Genomic DNA, 12887 nt, shown 5'->3' with positions numbered 1-12887 from the left:
CTAGCACCCCGGTGGTGACGCTGCCAAGGTCCCCACGGGTGTCCCCAAGGGCACCCAGCACCTGGGAGGTGACACCAGTGAGGTCCCCACTGGTGTCTCCATCCCCGAGGGCACCCAGCACCTGGGCGGTGACACTGCCAGGGTCCCCACGGGTGTCCCCGAGGGCACCCAGCACCTGGGCGGTGACACTGCCAAGGTCCCCACGGGTGTCCCCGAGGGCACCCAGCACCTGGGAGGTGACACTGCCAAGGTCCCCACGGGTGTCCCCGAGGGCACCCAGCACCTGGGCGGTGACACCGGCCATGTCCCCACAGGTGTCCCCATCCCCGAGAGCGCCCAGCACCTGGGCGGTGACACCGGCCATGTCCCCACAGGTGTCCCCATCCCCGAGGGCACCCAGCACCTGGGCGGTGACACCGGCCATGTCCCCACGGGAGTCCCCGAGGGCACCCAGCACCCGGGAGGTGACACTGCCAAGGTCCCCACGGGAGTCCCCGAGGGCACCCAGCACCTCCCGCGTGACGCGAGCCAGGTCCCTCCGCAGTGTCCCCAGGGCCCTCTCCGCGTGTCCCCGCGCCCGCAGCAGCCGCTCCCGCTCGCGGCCCAGGCGGGCGAGCTCGGCGCGGAGCCCCGCGATGGCCTCGAGGCGGCGGCGGCGGCACCTCTGAGCCGCCTCCTTGTTGCGGCCGCGCCGCCGGATGTCCCGGGCCAGCGCCAGCTGCGCCCCCGATGTCCCCGCGCGGCCCAGGATGGCCCTGAGCTCCTCCACGGGCAGGGTGACGATGGCCTCGGGGGCCAAGGGCAGCGCCAGCGCCCGCCGCCCATCGCGGCCGCTCCCGCTGTCGCTCCCGGTGTCGCTCCCGGTGCCGCCGTGCGGGGCGGGCGGGAAGGGAGGGGGGGGGGAAAGGGGGGAAATGGGGAGGGGGAGGGGGGGGGAGGGTAAAAAGGGGGGTCCGGGGCGGGGTCCGGCCGCAGGTCCAGGCCCTGGGGACAGAGGGGGAGGGGTCAGAGGGGGTCGGGGGGACAGTGGGGACACCCCCCTGTGTCCATAAGGGGAGGGGGTCCCCGGGGTGGGGGGCGGCCGCCAGGGGGCGGTAAGAGCCAGCGAGGGGCGTGGCCTGGGGAGGGGGCGTGGCCCGGGGAGGGGGCGTGTCCCACCTGCAGCTCGCTGAGTGACAGCAGCTCCTGCCACGTGACCTCGGCCTCGCCCGCGCCGCCAGGGGGCGCACTCGGGGGCGGGGCCTGCGCCGGGCCACGCCCCCACCGCGCCTGAGGGACGCCGCTGATTGGCTGAGGGCGGACCTTGGCCACGCCCCCTTTGCAGCCCCCCCTCCCAAATTCCCCAAATTCCATCCCCAAAACCACTCAAAATCCCCCCAAATCCCACCCCAGAATGCTTCCTAAATCACCCCAAAGTCCCCCAGATCCCTCCCCTAAAACCCCCCCAAAATTCCCCCAACATCCCCCACATCCCTCCCCTAAAACCCCCCCAAACCCCCTCAATCCCCACCCCAACACCCCCTTCCCTCCCCCTCGTGACCCCCAGACCCTCCAGGACCTCCCCGAGCCCCCCCAGCCCCCCTCACCTGGGGGTCCCCCATGGCCGCAGCCGCCGCTTCCTCCTGCAGCCCCAGATCGGGGTTAGGGCCCACCCTGGGGGGGGGGGGGTGACACCCCCTGACCCCCCTGGGGACAGCCCGTGGCCCCCCCGAGCTCCCCCTGGGCCCCACCCCATTGCCCAACCCGGGAGTTGCACAAGGAGCAACCGCCGGGACCCGCCCAGGGAGGGGGGGCACCCCCTTGTCACCCCCTGGGTCACCCCTTGTCACCCCCTGGGTCACCCCTGTCACACCCGGGGTCACCCCCTCATCGCCCCCTCCCCGTGTCACCCTGTTGTCACCCCCTACGTCACCTCCCCGTCACCCTGTGCCACCCCCATCACCCCCCTGTCACCCCCTGTGTCACCCCCCTGTCACCCTCCTGTCACCCCCATCAACACCAACCCTACACCACCACCACAAGGTCTCGGTGACAATGGCGGTGCCTGTTGGGGGAGACTGCCCCCATTGTGCCCCCATTGTGTCCCCATTGTATCCCCCATTGTCCCCATTGTGTTCCCCCATTGTTTCCCCCATTGTCCCCCCGTGTCCCCATTGTGTCCCCATTGTCCCCCCATTGTCCCCATTGTGTCCCCATTGTGTCCCCCATTGTCCCCCTGTGTCCCCACTGTGTTCCCCCATTGTGTCCCCATTGTGTCCCCCATTGTCCCCCATTGTTTCCCCCACTGTGTCCCCATTGTGTCCCCATTGTGTCCCCATTGTCCCCCCATTGTGTCCCCACACTGTCCCCATTGTGTCCCCATTGCATCCCCATTGTCCCCCCATGTCCCCATTGTGTCCCCATTGTCCCCCCATTGTGTCCCCATTGTCCCCCCATTGTGTCCCCCATTGTCCCCCTGTGTCCCCATTGTGTCCCCATTGTGTCCCCAATGTGTCCCCATTGTGTCCCCATTGTGCCCCCATTGTTTCCCCCATTGTCCCCCATTGTCCCCATTGTGTCTCCATTGGGTCCCCATTGTGTCCTCATTGTGTCCCCGTGTCCCCATTGTCCCCATTGTGTCCCCCACTGTCCCCATTGTGTCCCCCATTGTCCCCCATTGTTTCCCCCACTGTGTCCCCATTGTGTCCCCATTGTGTCCCCATTGTCCCTCCATTGTGTCCCCCCATTGTCCCCATTGTGTCCCCATTGTGTCCCCATTGTCCCCCCATTGTGTCCCCCCATTGTCCCCATTGTGTCCCCATTGCGTCCCCATTGTCCCCCATTGTCCCCCTGTGTCCCCATTGTGTCCCCATTGTTTCCCCCATTGTCCCCCCGTGTCCCCCCTGCCCCCGCAGCCATCGGGGCCCTCCCCAGAGTGACACCCACGTGTCCCCCCCTGTGCCACCACCCCGTCCCTGTCACCCCCCCGCCCCACACCTGAGCCAGGACCCACCTGGGGCCACGGGATGGGCTCGGACAGGGCCAGGGCCCCGCAGTGCCACCCCCAGCTCCGGCTGTGCCCGCCCCGGGGACACCCTGGGGACAACGGGAGGGGACAGGAACTGAGGGGGGGACGAGGGGGAGGAGGGGACACACACGGGGGACACCAACGGGGGACGTGGGGACACAAAAGGGGGGACCTGGGGCCAAGGACGGGGATGTGGGGACACGAACAGGGGACAGGGATGGGGACATGGGGACATCCAGGGGGCCGTGGGGACACAGGGACGGGTGGACAGGGGCCATGGGGACACAGCTGGGGACACGGTGGGGGCACAGGGACAGGGGACACGGGGCCTGCTGGCAGTGACGGGGACCCCCCTCGTCCCCCCCGCTGCCCCGGGTGACGGAAGCCGCCGGCGGTTTCCCCTGCGGGGCCCTTGGGGACAGCGGGGACACGGGGGGTGTCACCCACCCCCGCCAGGCGCTATCAGCGGGGCCCAGCGCGTCCGGGTGGCATTGTCACCCCCCCCGGTGGCACTGTCACCCCCCCCGGTGGCACTGTCACCTCCCCCGGTGGCACTGTCACCTCCCCTGGTGGCACTGTCACCTCCCCCGGTGGCACTGTCACCTCCCCTGGTGGTACTGTCACCCCTCTGGTGGCATTGTCCCCACCCCTGGTGGCATTGTCACCTCCCCTGGTGGCATTGTGGCATTGTCCCCACCCCTGGTGGCATTGTCACCTCCCCCGGTGGCACTGTCACCCCTCTGGTGGCATTGTGGCATTGTCCCCACCCCTGGTGGCATTGTCACCCCCCCGGTGGCATTGTCACCCCTCTGGTGGCACTGTCACCCCCCCGGTGGCACTGTCACCCCTCTGGTGGCATTGTGGCATTGTCCCCACCCCTGGTGGCATTGTCACCCCCCCGGTGGCATTGTCACCCCTCTGGTGGCACTGTCACCCCCCCGGTGGCACTGTCACCCCTCTGGTGGCACTGCCTCACCCCCCGCCCCTGTCACCCCCAGCGCTGGGGCCTTGCAGGGCTCTGCTGTGTCCCCCAATGTCCCCCAACGTCCCCAAACGTCCCCAAACGTCCCCAATGTCCCCAATGTCCCCAATGTCCCCCCACGACCCCACGCCACCAAAGGTCACGCGAGGCCCCGCCCACGAGGGGGCGTGGCCAACCAAAAAGGGCATCGCTTCTGGTCACGTGCTCATCAAGCCAGCCAATCACATCCCGGCCCCGGCAAAAGGGTGACGTCAGCGCTTCCCCGGTCACTATGGCAACTGCACCGCCCCTTTCCGCTTCCGGGGGAGCCGCGCGGCGGTGATGGACGGGTTGTTTCTCCAATCAGCGGCCGCCTAGGGAAAGGCGGGAAAGAGTGGCCCGCCCACCGCGCGGGAGCGCGCAGCGACTGGCAGAATCGAGGCGGAGTTGGGCCAATCAGCCCTGCGGGGCGGGGTCAAGCGGAGTGATTGACAGTCGAACAGCCAATCAGCGGCGGGCGCTCTTCCGGCTCCACGTCGGCAGCGGTGAAGGCAAAATGGAGGCGCTGGTGCTGGTAGGGCCGAGGGGCCGGGGGGGAGAGGGGAATGGGGGAACTGAGGGGAAACTGGGGAGGAACTGGGGGAAATGGGGGGCAAAGGGGCCGCCCCACAGCCGGGGGGGCACGGGGGGGCAATGGGGTAAAGGGGGGGCGGGGCTGAGGGGGAGTGGGGGCGGTGGGAGGGAACTGGGGGGGAGTGAGGGGTGAATTGGGGGCCCAGAGTGGGGACAGTGCGGGGTGAACTGGGGTCACAGTGGGGGGACGGGGGGGGCTGCCCAGCGGGGACAGCGCCGTAACCGGGGGTCACTGGGGTCACTGAGGGGGTCAGCCCTGAGCGGTGACCTGGGTGGCCGTGGCGAGTCCTGGGCCGAGGTTCTGTCCTATCCTTTGGTGGCCGTGGGTGACCATTGGTGGCCGTGGGTGACTATTGGTGGCTGTGGGTGGCCACTGGTGGCCGTGGTGGCCGGAGGGTCCCCGGGCCGAGGTTCTGTCCTACACTCCGGCTGTGGCTCTGGGCAGTCAGTGCATCACAGAACTTGGTCCCGGGGGCCCGGAGCGACAGGAGGGACATGGGGACAGGGACAGGAGGGACACGGGGACAGTGAGAGGGACAGGAGGGACATGGGGACAGGGACAGGAGGGACATGGGGACAGTGAGAGGGACAGGATGGACATGGGGACAGTGAGAGGGATAGGAGGGATATGGGGACAGGGGCAGGAGGGACATGGGGACAGGGACAGGGGGGACATGGGGACAGTGAGAGGGACAGGAGGGACATGGGGACAGGGACAGGGGGGACATGGGGACAGTGAGAGGGACAGGAGGGACATGGGGACAGGGGGGACATGGGGACAGGGACAGGGGGGACATGGGGACAGGGACAGGAGGGACAAGGGGACAGTGAGAGGGATAGGAGGGACATGGGGACAGGGGCAGGAGGGACATGGGGACAGTGAGAGGGACAGGAGGGACACGGGGACAGGGACAGGAGGGACATGGGGACAGGGACAGGGGGGACATGGGGACAGGGGCAGGAGGGACATGGGGACAGTGAGAGGGACAGGAGGGACACGGGGACAGGGACAGGAGGGACATGGGGACAGGGACAGGAGGGACATGGGGATAGGGGCAGGAGGGACATGGGGACAGGGACAGGAGGGACAAGGGGACAGTGAGAGGGACAGGAGGGGACATGGGGACAGGGACAGGAGGGACAAGGGGACAGTGAGAGGGACAGGAGGGGACATGGGGACAGGGACAGGAGGGACACGGGGACAGTGAGAGGGACAGGAGGGGACACGGGGACAGGGACAGGGGGGACATGGGGACAGGGACAGAGGGGACACGGGGACACGACCCCCCCAGCAGCCGCTGTGACCCCCTGGCACCCCCTTCCCCCCCCCCGATGTCCTCGTGCTGGGTGCCATGGGGTGTCCCTGTCCCCGTGGGGGTGGCAGTCACGGTGTCCCCAGGGCGGGGGGGGACGGTGGCACCGTCCCCGTGCCCGGGGTGGTGGCGGCGGGCGGTGACGGTGTCCCTGTCCCCGCAGGAGCCGTCCCTGTACGCGGTCAAGGCCATCATCATCCTGGACAACGACGGCGAGAGGCTCTTCGCCAAGGTGGGACAGCAGGGGACAGCAAGGGGACAGCGAGGGGACACTGCCCTGTGAGGGGACACAGGGGGGACACCAGGGGACACTGCCCTGTGAGGGGACACCAGGGGACACCAGGGGACACTGCCCTGTGAGGGGACACTGCCCTGTGAGGGGACAGCGAGGGGACAGCAGGGGACACTGCCCTGTGAGGGGACACAGGGGGGACACCAGGGGACACTGCCCTGTGAGGGGACACTGCCCTGTGAGGGGACACGGCCCTGTGAGGGGACACAGGGGGGACACCAGGGGACACTGCCCTGTGAGGGGACACTGCCCTGTGAGGGGACACGGCTCTGGGGAAGGGGACGTTTGGGGTAGGGACAGGGTTGATGGCCCAGGGGTCAAGGGGTGGCCAATGTGCCCCAGGTGTGCCCAGCTGTCCCATGTCCCATCTTCCATGTCCCCGATGTCCCCAGTACTACGATGACACGTACCCCAGCGTGAAGGAGCAGCGCGCCTTCGAGAAGAACATCTTCAGCAAGACGCACCGCAGCGACAGTGAGTGACAGCGGGGGCCACGGGGGCGGCAGGGGACGGGAGGGACAGCAGGGGACAGCAGGGGACAGCAGGGGACAGCAGGACACTGTGGGGCCAGCCAGGACAGCCGTGTGTGTCGCTGTGCCCAGGTGAGATCGCGCTGCTGGAGGGGCTGACCGTGGTGTACAAGAGCAGCATCGACCTGTACTGCTACGTCATCGGCAGCGCCCACCAGAACGAGGTGCGGACACTGGGGGGACACTGGGGACACTGGGGGGGACACTGGGGACACTGTGGGGACACTGGGGACATTGGGGGCACTGTGGGGACACTGGGGATGTTGGGGACACTGTGGGGACACTGGAGACGTTGGGGCACTGTGGGGACATGGGGACACTGTGGGGACACTGAGGATGTTGGGGACACTGTGGGGACATGGGGGCACCGTGGGGACACTGTGGGGACATGGGGACACTGTGGGGACACTGAGGACGTTGGGGACATTGTGGGGACATGGGGGCACCGTGGGGACACTGTGGGGACACTGAGGGGACACCGGGGACACTGTGGGAACACTGGGGACATTGGGGACACCAGGGACACTGTGGGGACACTGGGGATGTTGGGGACACTGTGGGGACACCGGGGACACTGTGGGGACACTGGGGACGTTGGGGACACTGTGGGGACACCGGGGACACTGTGGGGACACTGGGACACTGTGGGGACATTGGGGACACTGTGGGGACACTGTGGGGCCACTGAGGACGTTGGGGACATTGTGGGGACATGGGGGAACTGTGGGGACATTGGGGACACTGTGGGAACACTGGGGACGTTGGGGGCACTGTGGGGACACTGTGGGGACGTTGGGGACACTGTAGGGACATGGGGATGTTGGGGACACTGCGGGGACACACACAGGGACACGGGGGCCTGGGGACACAGGGACACTGTGGGGATGTCATGGGGACATTCGGGGCACATGGAAGGCATGAGGGGCGTGGGAATGGGAGGGGACACGTGGAGGCTGGGGGGACATGGGGGACGTGGGGAGGACACACAGGGGTGGCGGGGGGACAAAGAGGGGTGGCAGAGCAGGGGGACACTGGGGTGGCAGGGGGGACGCTCCCTGTGACCCCGTGTGACCCCGCTGTCCCCTCTCTGTGACCCCAATGTCCCCCTGTGTGACCCCAATGTCCCCTCTGTGTGACCCCACTGTCCCTGTGTGTGACCCCACTGTCCCCTCTGTGTGACCCCAATGTCCCCTCTGTGTGACCCCGCTGTCCCTGTGTGACCCCGCTGTCCCTCTGTGTGACCCCAATGTCCCCCCTCTGTGTGACCCCGCTGTCCCTCTGTGTGACCCCACTGTCCCCCCTTTTTGACCCCGCTGTCCCCAGCTGATGCTCACGGCCGTGCTCAACTGCCTGTTCGACTCCCTGAGCCAAATGCTGCGGTACGGGGGGCACCTGGGGGGCACCTGGGGGCACCTGGGCATCCTGAGGGGCACCTGGGGACACCTGGGGGCACCTGGACATCCTGAGGGGCACCTGGGGGACACCTGGGCATCCTGAGGGACACCTGGGGGATCCCTGGGGGCACCTGGGCATCCTGAGGGACACCTGGGGGACACCTGGGAGATCCCCGGGGGCACCTGGGCATCCCAAGGGGCACCTGGGGGACACCTGAGGGGCACCTGGGGGACACCTGGGCATCCTGAGGGACACCTGGGGGACACCTGGGAGCACCTGGGCATCCTGAGGGACACCTGGGGGACACCTGGGCATCCTGAGGGACACCTGGGGGACACGTGGGGGCACCTGGGCATCCCGAGGGGCACCTGGGGGACACCTGGGGGTTTTGGTGTCCCCAAAGGGCCCTGGCACAGGTGGGGAGGGGGAGTTTGGGGGAGCCTCGAGGAGGGGGAGGAGGCTTCGTTTGGGGGTGTCCCCGTGTCCTGGGGTGTCCCCGATGGGGGGTTCCCAGCCGTGTCCCCCCATCCCCCCCCAGGAAGAACGTGGAGCGCCGGGCGCTGCTGGACAACATGGAGGGGCTGTTCCTGGCTGTGGATGAGATCGTGGACGGAGGGTGGGCCTGGGACCCTCCTGGGGTCTGTCACCCACCCCCCCGGGGGTCTGTCACCCCCCCTTGGGGGTCTGTCACCCCCCCCTCACTGCCTGGGACCCCCCCTGGGGTCTGTCACCCCCATCCTGGGGTCTGTCACCCCCCCTGGGGGTCTGTCACCCCCCCTTGGGGGTCTGTCACCCCCCCCCTCACTGCCTGGGACCCCCCCTGGGGTCTGTCACCCCCATCCTGGGGTCTGTCACCCCCTTCCTGGGGTCTGTCACCCCCCCAGGGGTCTGTCACCCCCCCCCCTCACTGCCTGGGACCCCCCCTGGGGTCTGTCACCCCCTTCCTGGGGTCTGTCACCCCCCCTCACTGCCTGGGACCCCCCCCCCCCAGGTGCTGAGGGGTCTCTTCTGTCCCCTCAGGGTCATCCTGGAGAGTGACCCCCAGCAGGTCGTGCACCGCGTGGCCGTGCGGGTATGGGGGATCTGGGGTTTTTTGGGGGCGTTTGGGGGGTTTTTGGGGGGTCTCAGGGGGTGGGACAGAGCTGAGGGGGGGCTCTGGGTGCCCCCCCTGCGCCAGGCACCCATTGTCCCCCCCCGTCCCCATTGTCACAGGGCGAGGATGTGCCCCTGACTGAGCAGACGGTGTCACAGGTAGGACCCCTGGGACCCCCCCAAAAACCCCTGGGATCCCCCCAAAACTCCCGGGATCCCCCACCAAAAACCGCCCAGGACTACCCCAAAACCCCCTGGAATGCCCCAAAACTCCCTGGGACCCCCCAAAACCCCCTGGAATCCCCCCCAAAACCCCCTGGGACCCCCCAGAAACCCCTGAGACCCCCCCAAAACCCCCCCAGAAACCCCTGGAATCCCCCAAGAACCCCCCAGAAACCCCTGGAATCCCCCAAAACCCCCCCGGGACCACCCCAAAACCCCGTGGAATCCCCCAAAAACCTCCTGCCGCCCCCCCATACCCTTCCTAAAATCCCCCTGGGCTCCCCAAAATCCCCCTGGTCCCCCCCCAAACCCCTCCCAGAGGTGTCCCAGTCCCCCCCCAGGTGCCCCCCCCCATCCCCAGGTGCCCCCCCCGTACCCGCCTGTGCACCCCCAGGTGCTGCAGTCGGCGAAGGAACAGATCAAGTGGTCGTTGCTGCGTTAGGGGGACCCCCCCGGGACCCCCCCGGGACCCCCAGGACCCCCCCGGGACCCCCCCGGGACCCCCAACACGCCGGTGCCCCCCCCAGCCCCGTGTGCTGCCTCGTCTGTGCCTGCGCCGCCCTGGGATGGGGGGGTCCGGGAGGGTCTGGGGGGGTTTGGGGACCCCCCCCCTCAATCAGGGGGTGTCGCCGGGGGGGTCCCCAATGCACCTGGGGGGCTGGGGGGGGACACAGGGGTGGGGACAAGGGACACAAAGGGGGGACAGGGACCCTCCCCACCCTGCCTGGGACCCACCTGGGGACCCCACAAACCCCCCCCCAGGGACCCCCAGATCCACCTGGGACCCCCCTGGGGACCCCACAACCCCCCCCAGGGACCCCCAGACCCACCCCGGACCCCCCTGGAGATGCCCCAAACCCCTCCAGGGACCCCCAGACCCACCTGGGACCCCCCTGGGGACCCCCAAAACCACTTTGGGGCCCTCCCAGGAATCCCCCAACCCCCCCTGGGGACCCCCTGACCCCCCTGGCGTTTCCCCTGGACCCTTCTCGGGACACTTTAAACCCCCCAGGACCCCCCAAACTCCCTGGGGACCCCTCAAACCCCTCCGGGGCCCCTCCAGGACCCTCCCAGGACACCCCAAAACCCCCCCGGGGCCCCCCCAGCCACGAGAGCAGGAGCTCAAACCTCGTCATTTATTGGGGTGAAGCTGGGGGGGGGGGGGGCACGGGGACAGGCAGGTGCTGGGGGGGGGGCACGGGGACCCCCAACCCCCCCCCGCCCGCTATTGCTTCGCTTTAGTCACAGTTTGGACTGGGGGGGGCCCCCAAAACTGGGGGGGTTCAGTGCTGGGGGGGGGTCACAGTGAGGGGGGGTCAGTGCAAGGTTTGGGGGGGGGGCAGTGCAAGGTTTGGGGGGGCTACAGTGCCGGGGGGGGGCTGTAGTGATAAGGGGGGGGCACAGTGATAAGGGGGGGCACAGTGATAGTGGGGGGGAGCAGTGAAGGGGGGTGCAGGATTTTGGGAGGGGGGTCACAGTGATGGGGGGGCCGGGGGCAGTACCAAGGTTTTTGGGGGGGGGGGGGTCACAGTGATGGGGGGCTCTGGGATTTTGGTGGGGGGGGGTCACAGTGATGGGGGGTGCAGGTTTGGGGGGGGGGGTCACAGTGCTGGGGGGGTGCAGGATTTTGGGGAGGGGGGCACAGTGCTTGTGGGGCCGTACCATGTCTGTGTGAAGGAGGGGGGGGGGCGTTATTTACAGGGGGGGTGCCCCGGCCCCCCCGCGTTATTGCAATGGGCTGGGCCCGGAGTGGGGGGGGGGGGGGAGGGGAAAGGGGGGGGAGGGGGGGATTTTTGGGGCCCCCCCCGGGGCGTGTGCGGGGCTCGCTGCCCTCAGTGCAAGAGGTCCTGGCTTGGGGGGGGCACCCGGGGAGGGGGGGGCACCCCGGGGTCCCGGGGGGGGGTCCGGGGGGGGGTCCCGTCCCTCGAGCCATCACTGATTGCTGAGCAGATCCCTGAGGTGCCGGGGGGGGGAGGGGAGGAGCAGGAGGGGGAGGGGCTCTGGGGACCCCCCCCCCGAACCCCCCCCCCGCCCCGGGGGGGTCCCGGTCCCCGGGGTTTGTGCAGTGGGGCCGGGGGGGCGGGGGGGGGGGGGCGTGGTTTTCCTGCCAAATTCCCGAATTCCAGTTAAAAAAATAATCGCTGAGCCCGGGGGGAGGGGGGGCAGAGAGGGCGGGGGGCGTTGCTAAGAGACGGTTGCTAGGAGACGGTTGCTAGGAGACGGTTGCCACGTGCAGCTCTGGGTGCGGGCGGTTGCCAGGGGCGGTTGCCAGGCAACCGTTGGCAGGGAAAGCCCCGGTTGCCAGGCAGGATGCGGGTCCCGTTGCCAGGGAGCCGTTGTCAGGGAGATGATGCTGGGGGGTGCCAGGCCAGGTGACCGGCACTGAGTGACCGGTGCCAGGTGACCATCACTGAGTGACCGGTGCCAGGTGACCAGTGCCAGGTGACCAGCACTGAGTGACCATCACTGAGTGACCGGTGCCAGGTGACCGGTGCCAGGTGACCAGCACTGAGTGACCATCACTGGGTGACCATCACTGAGTGACCGGTGCCAGGTGACCGGTGCCAGGTGACCAGCACTGAGTGACCATCACTGAGTGACCGGTGCCAGGTGACCAGCACTGAGTGACCATCGCCAGGTGACTGGTGCCAGGTGACCAGCACTGAGTGACCATCACTGAGTGACCGGTGCCAGGTGACCATCACTGGGTGACCATCACCGAGTGATCATCACCAGGTGACCGGTGCCAGGTGACCATCACCGGGTGACCAGTGCCATGTGACCAACAATGGGTGGCCATCCAGGTGACCGGTGCCAGGTGACCGGTGCCAGGTGACCAGCACCAAGTGACCATCACCGAGTGCCCATCACCAAGTGCCCATCACTGAGTGGCCATCATTTGGTGGTCATGAGGTGACTGTTGCCAGGTGACCATCACCGAGTGACCATCACCGGGCAGTTGCTCATTAAAGGTTGCCAGGCAACCGTTGCCAGGGGGTTCCCAGTTGCCAGGCAACGGTTGTTGTCCAGTTGTTCCCAGGGCAATTCCGGGGGGGGGTTCCTTGTCCCGGGGGGGCCGTTCCAGGTTTTTCCCAAGGGATTGTTCCGGGGGCTTCTCCCGAGGGATGGGGGGGGGGGTCGCTGTCCGCAGGGGAATGGTTCCCCCCAGGATTGTCACTGCCGCGGGTGTCCGTGCCCCCATTCCCGGGGCTGTCCGTGCCCCCATTCCCGGGGGTGTCCGTGCCCCCATTCCCGGGGGTGTCCGTGCCCCCAGGGGTGTCCATGCCCCCATTCCCGGGGGTGTCTCCCCCTTTCCCGGGGGTGTCCGTGCCCTCATTCCCGGGGGTGTCCGTGCCCCCATTCCCGGGGCTGTCCCTGTCCCCATTCCCGGGGGTGTCCGTGCCCCCAGGGGTGTCCGTGCCCCCAGGGGTGTCCATGCCCC

The 12887-nt window shown here is 68.5% G+C and overlaps 1 protein-coding gene and 1 long non-coding RNA gene across 2 annotated transcripts; one reads left to right on the top strand and one right to left on the bottom strand.

Moving 5' to 3' along the window:
- Positions 1 to 1185: 1185 nt before the first annotated feature.
- On the bottom strand, positions 1186 to 3069 carry LOC138100061 (uncharacterized). Its single transcript, XR_011146787.1, has 3 exons — positions 2993 to 3069; positions 1587 to 1622; positions 1186 to 1269 (listed from the first exon to the last, which is right to left on the bottom strand). It is a non-coding gene; the product is annotated as an uncharacterized lncRNA (long non-coding RNA).
- A 1377-nt stretch (positions 3070 to 4446) lies between these two features.
- Positions 4447 to 9958, top strand: COPZ1 (COPI coat complex subunit zeta 1). Its single transcript, XM_068997750.1, has 9 exons — positions 4447 to 4542; positions 6078 to 6146; positions 6599 to 6680; positions 6809 to 6900; positions 8060 to 8115; positions 8670 to 8747; positions 9152 to 9203; positions 9344 to 9382; positions 9840 to 9958. The coding sequence occupies exons 1-9, from the start codon at positions 4525 to 4527 to the stop codon at positions 9885 to 9887; spliced, it is 534 nt and encodes a 177-aa protein (XP_068853851.1). The 5' UTR covers positions 4447 to 4524; the 3' UTR covers positions 9888 to 9958.
- Positions 9959 to 12887: the final 2929 nt, after the last annotated feature.

Source organism: Aphelocoma coerulescens, chromosome 29 (assembly GCF_041296385.1).
Source record: "Aphelocoma coerulescens isolate FSJ_1873_10779 chromosome 29, UR_Acoe_1.0, whole genome shotgun sequence".
NCBI classification, from domain to species: Eukaryota; Metazoa; Chordata; class Aves; order Passeriformes; family Corvidae; genus Aphelocoma; species Aphelocoma coerulescens.
Note: the sequence above shows the minus strand (reverse complement) of the source record. Positions and strands in the feature narration are given on the sequence as shown.